Below are 17,641 nucleotides of genomic sequence, written 5' to 3'. Positions count from 1 at the left end.
TTAAACAACATTCCAATTTACTTCTATTACCTAATTTGCTTCATTCTTTAGATATACTTTAATGAAGAAATAGCAATGCACACGGTGAACCAATCACAGGAGGCTTCTATGTGCAGCTACCAATCAGCAGCTACTAAGCATATCTAGATATGCTTTTCAGCAAAGAATATCAAGAGAATGAAGCAAAATAGATAATAGAAGTAAATTAGAAAGTTGTTTATAATTGTATGCTCTTTCTAAATCGTGAAAGAAAAAATTTGGGTTTCATGTCCCTTTAATTTATTTCACTAATGCAACTTAAAAGGTGAAACTAATATATGAGATAGAATCATTACATGCAAAGCAAGATAGTTCAAGCCGTGATTTGCCATAATTGTGATGATTATGGCTTACAGCTCATGAAAACCCCAAATCCACAATCTCAGAAAATTAGAATATTGTGAAAAGGTGCAATATTCTAGACTCAAAGTGTCCCGCTCTAATCAGCTAATTAAGCCATAACACCTGCAAAGGGTTCCTGAGCCTTTAAATGGTCTCTCAGTCTGGTTCAGTAGGAATCACAATCATGGGAAAGACTGCTGACCTGGCAGTTGTGCAGAAAACCATCATTGACACCCTCCATAAGGAGGGAAAGCCTCAAAAGGTAATTGCAAAAGAAGTTGGATGTTCCCAAAGTGCTGTATCAAAGCACATTAATAGAAAGTTATGTGGAAGGGAAAAGTGTGGTGGAAAAAGGTGCACAAGCAGCACGGATGACCGCAGCCTGTAGAGGATTGTCAAGAAAAGGCCATTCAAAAGTGTTGGGGACTTTCACAGGGAGTGGACTGAGGCTGGAGTCAGTGCATCAAGAGCCACCACACACAGACGGATCCTGGACATGGGCTTCAAATGTCGTATTCCTCTTGTCAAGCCACTCCTGAACAACAAACAACGTCAGAAGTGTCTTACCTGAGCTAAAGAAAAACAGACCTGGTCTGTTGCTCAGTGGTCCAAAGTCCTCTTTTCTGATGAGAGTAAATTTTGCATCTCATTTGGAAACCAAGGACCCAGAGTATGGATGAAGAGTGGAGAGGCACATACTGCAAGATGCTTGAAGTCCAGTGTGAAGTTTCCACAGTCTGTGTTGATTTGGGGAGCCATGTCATCTGCTGGTGTTGGTCCACTGTGCTTCATTAAGTCCAGGGTCAACGCAGCCGTCTACCAGGAGATTTTGGAGCACTTCATGCTTCCTTGCGCAGACAAGCTCTATGGGGATGCTGACTTCATTTTCCAGCAGGACTTGGCACCTGCCCACACTGCCAAAAGCGCCAAAACCTGGTTCAATGACCATGGGATTACTGTGCTTGATTGGCCAGCAAACTCGCCTGACCTAAACCCCATAGAGAATCTATGGGGCATTGCCAAGAGAAAGATGAGAGACATGAGATCGAACAATGCAGAAGAGCTGAAGACCGCTATTGAAGCATCCTGGTCTTCCATAACACCTCAGCTCAGCAGTGCCACAGGCTGATAGCTTCCAGGCCATGCCGCATTGAGGCAGTAATTGCTGCAAAAGGGGCCCAAACCAAGTACTGAGTACATACAGTATGCATGCTTAAACTTTTCAGAGGTCCGATATTGTTCTACAGGTATGTACAATCCTTGTTTTATTGATTGCATGTAATATTCTAATTTTCTGAGATTGTGGATTTGGGGTTTTCATGAGCTGTAAGCCATAATCATCTCAATTATGACAAATCACGGCTTGAACTTTCTTGCTTTGCATGTAATGAGTCTATCTCATATATTAGTTTCATCTTTTAAGTTGCATTAGTGAAATAAATTAACTTTTGCACAATATTCTAATTTTTCGAGTTTCACCTGTGTGTATATATATATATATATATATATATATATATATATATATATATACATATATATACATACTATATATATATATATATATATATATATATATATATATATATATATATATTGGTTTAAAAATATATTTGAGTTTCTCTTGAGTCTCACAATATCTTATTAAACCAAGTTACTGAACATTAAAGGGACAGTAAACGTAAAAACTATGTTACATAATTCTGCACATAACATTATCTTAGCGACACCTTTGAAGAAAAAAAAAAAAAAGATTTGTGAGATTGTAGACCCCAATGTTATACTTACCTTGATTTCCTCGCCAGCCTCTGATACAGTCTGCTTTTCAAAAGCACGTCACGTTTGTAATCACAGCACACCAGATCAGGCTATAGAACTAAATTGAGTTCGCTCCCGCTCTGGGTAAAGCCCATGACACGCTTTTGAAAAGAAGAACGGATGGGGGGCGGAGCCTACAGCTGTTGCGGAAGGACGTATATGTGAAGAGCTCCTGATTCTTACTTGGGCCTAACTATATATATTTTTTTAAAAAACACAATTATTGTGCTGGACATTTTCGCTAAAGTGCTCTAAGATACCCTAGAGGAGTTGGTGAGTTAATACTGCATAAACGGATCTTCCTATGCTCCTCAGCTCGACCACATGGAGACCGAACACATGGCAAACAGGCCTATCTAGTGACTCTGTCTTTCTATGTAGTCAAGGCTGCCGCACATTTTACCCCCCCCCGGGTTTATATGAACTCCGGGTTACTAGCAACACAAAATTGTTGCCCCTACCTTATCTAGCTATCTAAAAGTTATCCACTTCTTGTAACATAGGTGCTTGGTTACTACCCTTGAAGGAAACAGTACCCGTATTGCTAACGAGATACCACTGCGCACATCTTAAACATGGAGGCGCTGGACAATTGGGAATACACAGTGACCCAGCTATTAAAAAAACATTTTCAAAGATTAGAGGAAGAGCTTGGTGAACTCCTCCAACTACATGGATCTTCTGGGCTACTAACAAGGGAACACACTTGTGTCCAGCAAACCGCTAGGACATGGCCGGATAGCATAGCGTCCCTCAACTTTTGCAGCGCGACGGATGCAACACTCTCCACAGATGGGTCTTTACCTATCTCGGCTTCAGATCGGGAGAATCTAGGTAGCGGTGAGGAGTCAAGTGTCCGTGAAAAACCTAGATCGAAAACTGCTGCAAGACTAGATACTGGAAAGGAGACTGTCTCCCAGGATGTCGCCCGAGTAATCCAAATCAAGCTACCCCCAATTCGGGCACATCGATCAGGAGCTCTGGCTCTGAGTCAAGCTCCCTCTCTGTGGCTGGACATAATTGCTGGCGGCATGGATTGGGCTGAGTGCGACAGCAATTACAGAAGTGTGGATCTGACAGAGTATGGTGCTGCATTTTCTGCCACTCGCAGTACGCTTCTCGGCAATACACCACCCTGGAACATTTACTGGATTAACTTTCCTTTCCATCGACAGGTCAGTACATGCCTCATGGAGGATGGGGAGCAGGGCACCTGCTGGGAACCAAGCAAACTACAAACATTTTCTCTCAGCCTGCTGATTGCTATTTTGGAACAAGACCAGTCGGGGATCGGCTGAACGTTATACAGCTGACCTCAACATAAAATGCACCCTAGACATTCCGTTCCTGTTTCAGACTGCCCTATCTTAATGATGGCTATTCAAGCCGGATCAATGTAGGTTAGCAGCATAGAATACCCAAGTATGTACTTAGGCGCATGATTACACATTTATATCTTCAAGTGACAACATCCACCTGAATGTTTACCCCTTGTCTATCGGATCCCAGCATTAAAGGGTATGGCTGACATATATTCACAGCTCTGTAAGCTTGAAGGAGACCCTCTAAGGAAGTAGATGTAATGGCTCATACTAGGTCACACAGTTATGCTTTCTGGACTCGATAACACTTATGAACATTTCTTATACTGTTATTCTATGTATGTAATTGAACAGCTCCTGTTTATGCATGCCAATTTACCTGTAGGGTCTAATAATAATTCTTTAGGTTATAGACACCATACCCCAAACATTGTATTAAAGTGGTATTGATATTACATGTATTGCGTCACCCCTACAGCGCTAACACTAAGGCTTAGAAGCTGCATTGTTTGGTTTAGAAGCTACCTTATTCTATCTTAGTCTTACCCACCAATTGCCCTAAGTCCATTGATTTATACCTAGACTGTGGTTAAACGACACCAGCGGCCGAGGTGTCGTGACTATACTGGGTTAAGTAGGCTGCTGCATACTTAGGCATATAATACTTATCCTTAGAGGGTGAATAGATTCGGGAGTGAAATATACCATATAGGGATTAGTCTCGCTAAGCAATTGGGTTAGAGATTGTACCAGAATGGTTAAACCACTACTTTGCTGATAACCCCCTTTTTAATGGTTTCTAACAAGTCAAATAACTAGGAGCTATGATTGTATTTCCCCTAATATGCTGTTGCACATGTGAGATTGTTACCGTTATTAATGTTGAGACTCACTCTGAAGCCTAGAGTTGTTAGAATGTCTTAGACTCACTCTAGGGCAGGGGTGTCCAAACTTTGCTCTCCAGAGGTTTTGGAACTACATTTCCCATGATGCTCAGCTAGATAAAATGCTGGCTGAGCATCATCGGAAATGTAGTTCCAAAACCTCTGGAGAGCAAAGTTTGGACACCCCTGCTCTAGGGTATATACAAGACACATGGCACCCATAAATAGTCCTAGTTACTGTTAAAATTATACTTGAAAGGCAAGTAAATTGAGATTTAATAGAAGGGAATACAGGCTTCATATAACTGATAAAATTCATATGTAGGTGCCATTATGTATATCACTAATACTAACACCGGTGAAGTGGGGTATAGGGGACCTCTGTTTCTGCTAGACTCTACAATAATTTATCATACCCAGTGCAAAAGCTTTGTGATGGAGCCTATATTTTGTGGTCTATGACTTAAGTCCAGAGATAGCAAGTTAGAACTGAGGCTTGATCTCCGTTATATAGCACAATATTCTCAGTACGCAAGACCTGTCCAGAGATGCTGAATAATAACCTAATAGTTAATCCTAGTGTTAGCAAGCTGGCAAGGAAGCGTATAATGGCCAGCAATGTTCAGATGGGGGGTGAGAAAAAGTGTTATTACTGACTGTCTTATTTATAGCTCTCAATGTGTGCCTGTTTAAAGATTGTATGCATTTTTAGGGTAGTCTTGTTCAATATTATTTATAAGATGTGGATACTTATCATTACACAATGCAGTGATCTAGGGTCCGAGAGTGGCCCTTTTTCGTTATGTTTATATTTCCCCCCTGAAATTCCCCAACATGATATCTCTCTTTTTGGAGGTCCAAAAGAGGCCTCTATATAATATTAGGGGAAACCATTCTCTTAGTTACTGACATGTATCTGTTAATTTGCTGAAATATAGACTTTAACAACACCTAGCCCAAGAGTGGCTATAGTTCAACTTACCTCCATTGAATGTTATTATTTTATTATGGTCCAAGAGTGACCTTCTATCTCCAGAGGAGAACTATATAATTGGAAAAATGAGGTTATCATTTTCTTTTTTTTGCCTACTTAATGTTTGAATCTATATGTATCTAAGACTGTACATTATTCTATCAAGGTGAACTTTACCTCAAGATTTGTAAGCTTTAAGGTTTGGCAATTGTGTTTGTAATGTTTCTGTCTCTATTTGCCTCAATAAAAATATTTAAAAAAAAAAAAAAAAAAGAACGGATTAGAAAAGGGGGGAAGAAAGGAACTTTTGGATAATTTTTTTTTTTTTTAAATATTACTTTAAAAGGTTTGGATTTTAGAATAAGTTTGGGGTTTGGAATTCTGAATTTGGGGATTTGTTATATGCTATTAAACCGGTTTACACAGAGAGTAAGAAATAAACTGCTGCTTGGATTTTATTCAGAGTAGAAATAATAATTTATCATCTTTCTTTGATTTATAAAAATGTAGGAAACAGAAAAATATTACCTACATTAAACCTAATTTTACACATAATATAGTAGTGTACAGACCAACAATATGATACAGATCAAATTGCTGATCCACCAATGCTAGGAGACGAAGGATGTGTCTTTGATGCCTAAGATAACATATATTTCTAGCACATATGTAACAGGTCACTAATGTTAATGTGTCCTGAACTAAATTTCCCAAAGTCAAAAACTGATTCTCTGAGACACTGGAATATCCACACACAACAACGGTTGTAAAACCCAAACTGCTGTAGGGTGCACGGCTGTGGTGGTGCAAAAAAATCAGTCAGTCAATACACAAAGTATGCAGCTGCATTTTTGTAATCCACCAATAAAAAAAAATCACACGTTTTCCGCCTATTGCAGGCTAATATTTAATTAAAGGGATAATAAACCCAATTTTTTTTTTCTTTCATGATTCAGATAGAGCATGAATTTTAAGCAACTTTCTAATTTACTCCTATTATCAAATTGTCTTCATTCTCTTGCTATCTTTATTTACAAATCAGGAGTGTGAAGCTTAGGAGCCAGTCCATTTTAGGTTCAGCACCTTGGATAGCGCTTGCTTATTGGTGGCTACATTTAGCAAACCAATAAGCAAGCGTAACCCAGGTTCTGAACCAAAAATTGACCGGCTCCTAGGCTTTACATTCCTGCTTTTTAAATAAAGATAGCAAGAGAACAAAGAAAATTTTTAAATAATGGTAAATTAAAAAGTTGCTTAAAATTGTATGCTCTATATGAATCATTCAAGAAAAAAATTAGGTTTAGTATTCCTTTAAATAACACAGGAAAAGATTGAAGTTGTGGCATTTTCCACACTTGCTCAAGAGAATTTGGTGTTCATGTGTAAAACTTCTTCACAGCGGAAATCTTTTGATACTTTCCCTAAGGAAGAATCTTCTTTCTTAAGGGACAATTCTACATCCTCATCCTGAGCAGCTGACGTTGAAAGCCTGTTTTGGTGGATTTTTCTATTCTAAAAAAGGCTAGGAAAGCACTGACTCTTGCAATATAAAGTAAAGTCGGGCAATATTTTACTATGTGTAGTATAAACCAAGAGAATAAAATTGCTTCATTTTCACCTTGGAATTCCTTAATTATGGTTCCTTGCAAGATATAAGTATCAGCCTTCTAAATGTGCAGGTATCAGCCATCTCAGCAGTTTCTAAATTCAGGCACTATTTATTGTACAATTCTTGCAGGTGTTGATGGGAGTCAAACCTCCGTGAACATATCTGGTACTCCAGTGAGATTTACTTTTACTTCCTTATGAGCCTCACCCTGGAATATTTCTATGAAAATAATTTTTTTTGACAATTACTTTATCTAGATTTTCCTCTTATTACAATATTAATATTGCAATATTTGGCTTTTTATCTGTCATCTGTCTTCATTTCTTCCTAAATCCTCTCTTTTAGGTGTTTGAAGGCAGCTACAATTTATGCCAAGTAATCAGCAGCTCCTAGGAAAGTGAACATTATCGTGATAGGATGTGCTCAGTCTCTATCATTAAAAGGGACAGTCTACTTGATTCTTTTTTTTATTGTTTAAAAAGATAGAAATGTTGCCTACTTGAATTGTCTTTTGTGGTTCTGTTTATTCCTACTTACATATTCTTAAATCCAGACTTTTTCATTCTATCTTTTTTTAAATAAAAGTTTTAAATTTCTCCCCACCAGTAAGTAAAAAAACAAACAAACGAGTGTGTTCTAAAATGCAAATGATAGCCTATAATACCTTTCTTATTACAGTACTGTGCTATCTTTCTTAGGGTACTATGTATACAAAAGTATTAAAAATGATATTAAAACGACCTTTAGGGTACATGTATAAACTGTATTATGACATCTAAATATTGTCTAAATGACACAAGATATTGTTATTTACACTTGGTCCCATTTTACAAATGCAAATATACAAATATTCCAAAAATAAAACAATTCTGAAATCCAAACCTTTTCCGGTCGTAACCATTTTGGATAAAGGGTTTTGTACCTGTACTTTCTCTTAAATATGCAAAATAATAGGATTTCTTGAACTTAAGGTATAAACATTTTTTTTTGGTTATCTAATAAAGCTATAGTATTTACGCAGTATCTACTGCTAAGGGACCCTGGAGAAAATCTTGGAGTTCAGATGACTTTCTTCACTACAAGTTCATCCTGAACTCTTACTATTCTGCCCTTAATCTATATAAGAAACATTACTTCTCTACTCTTATCTCTACTCTTTCTTCAAACCCAAAACATCTGTTCTCCACGTTCAATACTCTCTTCCGTTCACCCCCACATCCTACTACAACTTCTCTCTCAGCTCAAAATTTTGCCAGCTACTTCAATAACAAAATCGACTTCATCAGAAATGAAATCAGCTCGCAACATACTACCAGTCTCCCACCCCCTCAAAAGCTCACAATCATCCAAAACCCACATAGCCATAAAATTAGCTCTTTTGCCCCTGTTACAGAGGAAGACGTTTCTGCCCTTATACTGTCCTCTCACCTCACTACCTGTCCCCTCGACCCCATCCCCTCACAGTTACTCCCTCTCTTCTACCCTTACCCCTACACTCACAAACATCTTCAACCTCTCCCTCAGCACTGGTATAGTTCCTCATCTCTTAAACATGCACTGGTCCCACCTATCCTCAAAAGACCTTTTCTCGATCCAACCTCCCCATCCAACTACCGCCCTATTTCCTAACTTCCTCTTGCCTCAAAGCTTCTTGAAAAGCTAGTATTTGTACGTCTATTCCATTTCCTTACATTAAACTCCCTCCTTGCAATTTGGATTTCGCCCCCATCGATCCACAGAGACAGCAAAACCCAAAGGCCACTTCTCTCTGCTTATCCTCCTTGATCTGTCTGAAGCCTTCGATACTGTTGACCACCCTCTTTTGCTTCAAACCCTCCAATCCTTTGCAATTTGCGACACAGCTCTCTCGTGGTTCTCTTCCTGTCTGTCTAACCATACCTTTAGTGAAGCCTTCTCTGGGGCATCCTCTGCCCCGTTACCACTCTCTTGGGGTACAGCAAAGCTCTGTCCTTGGTCCCCTTCTCTTCTCAATCTACACTTCATCATTAGGTTCCTTAATAAAGTCCCACAGGTTTCAATAGCATTTGTATGCCGACCACACACAAATCTACCTCTCTGCACCAGACCTATCTCCTTCCTTGCTAACCCGTGTCAATAACTGTCTTTCTCATATCTCATCTTGGATGTCCTCTCACTACCTCAAGCTAAATCTCTCCAAAACTGAGATCCTTATTTTCCCCCCTTCTTCCGAAATCTCCACTCCCATTTCTCTATAACTGTTGATAACTCCATCATTATCCCTACCCCACATGCCGATGTCTTGGGGTCACACTTGACTCAGATCTTTCTTTCACTCCTCACATTCAGTCTTTGGCTAAAGCCTGCTGCTTCCACCTTAAAACATCTCTAAAATTAGACATTTCCTTACACAAGACACAACTAAGATTTTAATCCACTCTCTCATCCTTTCCCACCTTGACTACTGCAACTCCATACTCTCTGGTCTGCCTAGCTGCCACCTAGCTCCTTTACAATTCATAATGAATGCCTCTGCCAGGCTCATCTTAATTACACATCGCTCTTCATCTGCTGCACCTCTCTGCCAATCCCTTCACTGGCTTACTCTTGCCTCCAGGATTAAACACAAAATTCTCACTCTGACATTCAAAGCCCTCAACTGCACTGCTCCCCCCTACATCTCAGACCTTGTCTCCAGATACTATCCCTCCCGTCCCCTTCGCTCTGCTCACAATCTCTTACTCTCCTCCACTCTTGTAAACTCCTCACATTCCCATTTACAAGACTTCTCCAGACTGGCTCCCATTTTATGGAACTCTCTGCCTCGCTCCACAAGACTCCCCTAGTTTTGAAAGCTTCAAGCGCTCTGTAAAGACTACTATTCAGGGATGCATACAACCTACACTAACCTTCTTAACTCCATTGCTATCCCCTTGGACCCCTTAGCATGTAAGCCTATGAGCCCAGCTGTTTGCAGATCGCCTTAATAAGAGCCGACTACAACAGTGCAACTCTCGGTAGGGCCCTCTACCCATTTGATCCCTATAATGTTATCTTGTATACCGCCTATGTTTATAGCGCTGCGGAATCTGTCGGTGCTCTACAAATACCTGATACTAATAATAATAATAGTAGAGGGAGCTGTCACTCAATCAGTGAGCAGCAGATACTTAAGGTACAAATTGTACCATAAGTGACAATGAAAAATCAGTTTTATCTAGGGGATTAAAATTTATCCCCACACAAAAAGTTAATTCTTTTCAACTCTTTGTAGATGCACAAAAATTTGTGAGAAATTTAACGGTAAAAAGATTCTTTGCCAAACAGCCATCTGTACAATATATACCACCTCAAGATAGTCTAAGAAGTAAATTTAAAAACCCCTCAAGATTTTACCCAAGTCACATAAAGGGTCCCAATATAGAGGTATTTAAAAAATTGATAATGAAAGATATAGACAATTTAACCAACAAAGTGAATAAAAGTTATCACAATTTAACAAAACAAGAAAAGGATATTCTTACAAATCTAAACAAGAGAGAAGATATAGTGATAAAGGAGGCGGACAAGGGTGGAGGTGTGGTCATTCTAGATAAAGAACACTATATGGAAGAAGCTAACAGAATCCTAGGAGACTCAAATACATATATTATCTTAACAAAGAATCCTAAGAAAGAATACACCTCCACTCTTCAAAAACTACTTATAGAAGCATTTAACCAAAATATAATAACAGAAGAGGAATTAGATTTTCTTTATAAAACAGATTCCAAGACCCCAATCTTTTATTTTTTACCCAAATTACATAAGCATGCAACAAGGCCACCAGGGAGGCCGACAAGTTCAAACTTGTCAGCATTCATAGATTTTTTTTCTCCAACCCTATGCACAGAAGGCACAATCTCATTTAAAAGACACCAAACATATTTTACAAATCATACAAAATATACCCTGGCAAGAAAATTACTTTTGGGTCACCATGGACGTGACTTCTTTGTATACCATAATTGATCATAAAAAAGGAATTGAGGCAGTTAAATGTAAACTATCAGAAGATAAAGATTTATCACCAAAATTACTAGATTTCATACTTAGAGCCATAGAATTTATTCTATATCACAACTTTTTTTGGTTCAATGGGAACTACTTTTTACAGATTTGTGGGACTGCCATGGGCACCAGGTTTGCACCAAGTTATGCCAATATTTACATGGACTATTTTGAGACGATTCATATATGGCATAATCAAGAATTTGGTGCAGACCTGGTGTCCTGGCATAGATATATAGATGACATTCTGTGCATATGGAAGGGGGGTGAGTCCAAACTCATTGAATTTGTACAAATTCTCAACAACAACAATCAGCAAGTCACATTATCAGTAGAATATGACAAAAAATAAATAAATTTTTTAGATTTAACTCTTTACACTATAGATGAAAAAATCCACAGCAAAACATACTTTAAGAAGTGTGACACTAACACTTACATTAGACATGATAGCTGCCACCATCCTAACTGGCTAAAGTCAGTACCAAAAAGCCAATTCCTACGAATACGCAGGAACTGCAGCAATATAGATGATTACGAACAACAATCAAGAATACTTAAAGAAAGATTCATACAAAAGGGATATGACCAAAGCGCTTTAGAACAAGAAAGAAAAGAAGTTGGAAATAAAATAATATCAACTCTGTTAGAAAACAAACATAAAAATGAGACCTCATTTAATAATAATTTCCCTAAATTTGTGACCACATTTAATGTAGAACATCATATAATCAAAAAAATTATACAAAAGCACTGGCACATTATAAAGGAGGATGAATATCTAGGACCTATAATTCCAGCTAAGCCCACAGTTATCTTCAGAAAAGGACAAAATTTGAAACAAAAATTAGCTCCCTCACTCATAAAAGGCATAGCCCCCAAAAAACCTTTACAAATAAGTAACATGACAGGCTTCTTAACTTGCGGCAAATGCAAAGGTTGTAACTACACCAGAAGAACACATAAAACATTTGACTCCACAGTTACGGGAAAAAAATTGAAATAAAAGAATTTATTACCTGCAAAAGTAAAAATGTGATATACTTGTTGCAATGTGGCTGCAAAATCCAGTATTTAGGACAAACGTCCAGATTTTTAAAAACAAGAATCATGGAACATCAAAATAAAATAGAAAAGAATCATGATGACCACGGAGTGCCGCTACACTGCAACAATTGTGAATATTTCACAAAAGAATCCTTTCTATGGATAGGAATTGAGAAGGTTGAACTTCATTGGAGGGGTGGTAATCTGGCGAAACAACTAGATCAAAGAGAATTAAAATGGATACATACACTTAGAACATATGCCCAATGGGGTCTAAATAAGGACACAAAAATTGCTGCTTTTGTCTAAAAAATGTTTTAACATATAAGGGGGGCAAAATAAATGATAAATTCAAAATGTGAAAATATGGGGCCTAAATAAATCAGTAACATCTTTTGCTCTTGTTGAGGTGAATACTTATATTCGTGAACGGAATTTAATTCACTCCGTTCACAAGTACAAGGGCACAAAAAAATTGCTGTTTTTGTCTTAAAAACCTTCAACATATGAAAGGGGGGCAAAACAGATGACAATTTATAATGTGCTCCTAAGAAAAAATGGGGCCCAAATAAACCAGTAACATTTTTGTAAAGTGAATATTGAAAAAACATTAGTACATGAAAGGGGAGCAAAATAAATATGTATTTATATAGACAGTTCATGTTATATCATCACACTTGTGATACACATATTGTACAATATAACTCTCACATTTAATTTCAAGAAATTATACGCAACACACAAGTCGCTGTGTCAATATTTAACATTCAATAAGTATAGAAGTCTTTTTAGAATACAGATGTTTAATTATACAAAGTATCTATTCTAACTTGTAACAAATTTCTAAGTGGCAACTTTATTCTACCTTCTCTAAATATTTGGATACGTAGAATTTATATGAGAAACTTTGTATATGTGAATAACACTTATGTCTCTTTATTTAAAAAAAAAAAAAAAAATCAACATCACTATACCAGAAACTGAATCTCATTGGATAACCTATAACATGTGATCTTCACTGACATACCGGACCTGAAAGAGAACTTAAAACAGAGAACTACCTGAAAGGGAACTACAAAACCTGCGAAAATGATGATATCTATAGTAATTTTATATTGTAAAACAAACCTATAGTTTCTAATATAATTAATATTGTTTTTTATGTTCTTTTAGAAGTTTATTTTAAACTTACAATTGAAATTTTGAATCGGGTGTAAACCTGCTCTCCTCCAATGGGAAGCAGGTAGCGTTACTGATATGTATTTAAAGGCCACCTGTGCAGCGGAAAGGTATGCTTTGGTTTGTAAAGCACTTTTATTGCTCTTGAGAAAGACAGCTGGGACCGTTGAAACGCGTTGAGCCAAATAAAGACAAACTTTTTTACTGAATCTGTGATATTGTCTTTTTATATTGGGAAGGAGCCGGTAACCTGCAATATACACTAGTTATACAATCGAAGAAGGAAAGGAAGACACCAATGACTGATACAAGTTTGCACTTAGCTGAACCAGCGCCTCCAGCTAGCACACCTGATCTATTCACACAGACCTTGGGAGAGACTGTGGGACGGCTGCGATTCACCAGAAGGGGAAAGTATTAACATATATTATACACCTGTTTGTATACAAATTGTGTACAAACATGCATTTCTTTCTGATTTTACTTGACTTTTTACGTGGAAAATATTTATATTTAACTGATGATCTTTAATATCCATGATATACAATTTGTCTACAATATCCCTTTATTTTAAAGTTTGCTGTTATTATTTATATTATATAATATTTAAAGTAAAAAGCAAGCTCGTATTACAGTATGATAGATAACTGCCTATCCCTTTAAAATCAACCTGTTTTAATTATATAATTATGTAAATTTAATAAACTTATCTTATCTAAAATCTTTAATATTGTGTAGTTAAAAAACATTATATACTTTTAATATTTATTGTTTGACTTTTCCTTTAATTTAACTAAAGATTTCACTGATATTCTATAAAAGTAATCGTGCTGCCATGCTTGAAATTGTTTTCCCCTTATCTATCTCTCCTACTGTGGATAATTAGGGACTGGTATAATACATACTCCTGTTAAGCAATAAAAAAAATAACCTTTCAGTAGTACAATTTGCCATAACATATTCTGTATAATTTATTAATATATTAGGCTTGCATCATATTTTGGCAATGGTACACAAACACTTATAAATAATGAATTCAGTTCACATTGAGAAGGCACATACCGTTGGACCGGTTTTCTCCATGTATCCAGACTTAGAATAATTTCTGGTGATCTTTGGTATGAGCTAAAAACAAAACAATAAAATTAGGGAGTTAACAGACTAGTAATGTTCCTTGAAACATGCATTATTTTCAACAAAATTGGTAACGAATTATTAAGAATCCGAAGTCTTTGGTTTGTGTTTAAATAGCTGCCATTTCTCAAGAAAAATAATACAAAATTAATTTACAGTTGTCACACAAAGTGTATGTATGACCTACATTATCTAAACAGAGGGATATTGTGCAAAACAAAATGTTAAAACAATGTAAAATAGGTCTTTATAAACTGTAAAAGAAAAGGAAAATGATACTAATCGAAAAAAGCAAGGATTTTTTTCCAGATATTGTTCATTCACAAATGAGCATGTATACTTTTTTATTTTCAAAATGTATTCAAGTTTGTTTTTGTTTTTAAGATCTAGATAGAGCATACAATTTTAAACAACTTTTCAATTTAGTTCCATCATCAATTTTGCATAATTTTCTTGTTATCCTTTATTGAAGGAGCAGCAATGTACAACTGGGAGCTAGCTGAACCCATCAGCAAGCCAATGACAAGAGGCATATATGAGCAGCCACCAATCAGCAGCTAGCTCCCAATTCCTGAACCTCTCTAGACTGGCGAGATTCTCTAAGATGTTTTGTCCACATTTCAAAGCCCCTCAGGGATTGTATTAAAGGCAATTTTTACCTTGGGAACTGTGCATCTAATTAAAGGGGCAGTAAATAACTTGTAATTACAAGAAATTTCTGTTGCATCACTATAGAATGACATATTAGCCAAGTTGAATTGTTTTTAAAACAAATTAAAGGGACATGAAACTCAAAATTGTTCTTTCATGATTCAGATAGAGAATACAATTTTAAACCACTTTACAATTTACTTCTATCATCTAATTTGCTTCATTCTCTTAGTATCCTTTGTTGAAGAAGCGGCAATGCACTACTTGGAGCTAATTAAAGCACTGGGTGAGCCAATAACATGAAGCATATATGTGCAGCCACTAATCAGTAGCTCTTCAACCTACCTAGGTATCCTCTTCAACAAAGGATAGCAAGAGTACGAAACAAATTAGATAATAGAAGTAAATTGGAAAGTTGTTTAAAATCATGTGCTCTATCTGAATCACACAAAAAAAATATTTGGGTTTCATGGCCCTTTAACATCCTGTTTATTGTGATTGTTATTCAATAGCCAAACTCCACTTACCATTTGGTTTATTTGGAGGAGTGCAGACAGCAAGGCTAATCACTATCATATATAGTATATAAGCTTGCACTTATTGGGTGCAGAAATATAACCTATACAGGAAATAGTAACATTTACTGTTATTTTAATGTCTTTTAAAGGGACATGAAACCCAATTTTTTTTCTTTCATGATTCAGACAAAACATACAATTTTAAACAACTTTCCAATTTACTTCTATTATTTAATTGCATCCTTCTCTTGTTATCATGTGCTGAAAGGTTTATCTAGGTAAGCTCAGGAGCAGCAGAGAACCTAGGTTCTAGCTGTTGATTGGTGGTTGCATATATATATATATATATATATATATATATACTGTATAGATTGTGATTGGCTCACCCATGTTTTCAGTTAGAAACCAGTAGTGCATTGCCGCTCCTTCCACAAATTATACCAAGAGAATGAAACAGATTAGATAATAGAAGTAAATTAGAAAGTTGTTTAAAATTGTATTCTCTATCTGAATCATGAAATATTTTTTTTAGGTTTTATGTCCCTTTAATGTGTTCATACGGATTGGAAAACCCCATGAAAGGCCCTTAGCATTGAGATCCTAATGACAGCCATACCTAGGTATTTTATATACATAGAGCAAACCTATGGCTATTAGCCTTGCTCACATACTGAAGATATTGTCAGTGCCACAGGGACTTTTGTGTCATAGATTTCCGTATATTAATAAATTGCCAAGAGCTCTTCTTTGTTTAAACTGCTGGAATTCAAACAGAAAAGTAAACAAAAGGCACTTTCAGTTCTTAATAATGGACTATTTATACAGTTGAAGAAATATTGATGTTCCTTTTGCAGACACATAATGCAATTATTAATATAATGAATTCATTTCTGTGTACACCAAAAGTTCTGGTCTAGAACATGTTGCTTCATGATGTGGCTGCTGCTCTAAACAAAGCTGTAGTATAACTTTGTAATAATGTTACTGCATTCCCTGCCCCTAAATATCACACTTGTCTCACAAAATCCCTTGTTTCCTTGACACTTTTATATAATCTGTGTTTACACTTTTCCTGGTATTAGATCCACTTAGGGGTCAATTTATCAAGCTGCAAGGGACAGGGGCGCACATATGCGCCCCTGTCTGCCGCAGCTCGCCTCTGGCCACAATGCCGGAATTCAGCATTGCACACGAACGATATTTTGCGTTCGCGTGCTATCCCGCCCCCTGCCCACACACAGCCAATCACGTGCGGGCAGACAGGAGCTGTCAATCTCCCCGGTCGGACGAGACCGGGGAGATGAAATCCGCCACCTAAGAGGTGGCGAAAGGTTAGGGAAGCAGCGATCTGATGACCGCTGCTTGTTAAATACGGTCTGCAGGTTCTCTTGTGAAGACGTAAAGACATAGGTTTGCTCTATGTATATATAATACCTGGGTATGGCTGTTCTCTTGTGAAAACCTGTCGTAGGGGGTGGAAGGCTGGTGAAAGTCTTTGATAACTTGACCCCTTACTCTCTCCCTGTCTTTCTCTCACATACATAGATTTTGACAGTAGAAAAACAAGGCCCATTGAGTAACCGCATATTTAATTTTTAAGTATTTGCTTAAAGGAGCATTATACACAAATTTTCATATAAGTGCATGTATTAGACACTACTATAAAGAAGAATATGCAGAGATACTGATCTAAAAATCCAGTTTAAAACCTTTTATAAACTTTATTAGAAGCTCCCAGTTTAGCACTGTTGAAAAGGATAGGCTGGGACACCCACTGAAATGGGCTGGAAAGCATAAAGAGCAGACACTCCCTCCCCTGCATAGGAAAAGACCCTTTACATAAACGGGAGCAAGCTGGAGTAGGTATACATCAGTATACTTCTAAAACTTTGGGGCTTGGTTAGGAGTCTGAAAATCAGGACAATGTTATTTAAAAATAAACAAAACTATACATTTTTAGAAACAAAAATCCCTGTATGGGCTATATAAATGGATCATCTGCTAAACATTTATGCAAAGAAAAACCTAGTGTACACTGTATAATGTCCCTTATGTCTTAGGACATTCTTGAATTCCCTTACAGCATGTGCCCTTGCCAC

At 37.0% G+C, this 17,641-nt stretch overlaps 1 protein-coding gene across 2 annotated transcripts in view; it reads right to left on the bottom strand.

Moving 5' to 3' along the window:
• Window positions 1-17,641, bottom strand: part of ADAP2 (ArfGAP with dual PH domains 2) — a 101,266-nt gene that overhangs the window by 13,638 nt on the left and 69,987 nt on the right. For both annotated transcript variants that reach the window (XM_053707449.1, XM_053707440.1), the window contains one exon: window positions 14,302-14,364. In XM_053707449.1, the coding sequence (XP_053563424.1) occupies window positions 14,302-14,364 (63 nt within the window). The remainder of the gene's footprint in view (window positions 1-14,301; window positions 14,365-17,641) is intronic.

The sequence above is a fragment of the Bombina bombina genome, chromosome 1 (genome assembly GCF_027579735.1).
Source record: "Bombina bombina isolate aBomBom1 chromosome 1, aBomBom1.pri, whole genome shotgun sequence".
Taxonomy (NCBI): Eukaryota; Metazoa; Chordata; class Amphibia; order Anura; family Bombinatoridae; genus Bombina; species Bombina bombina.
Note: the sequence above shows the minus strand (reverse complement) of the source record. Positions and strands in the feature narration are given on the sequence as shown.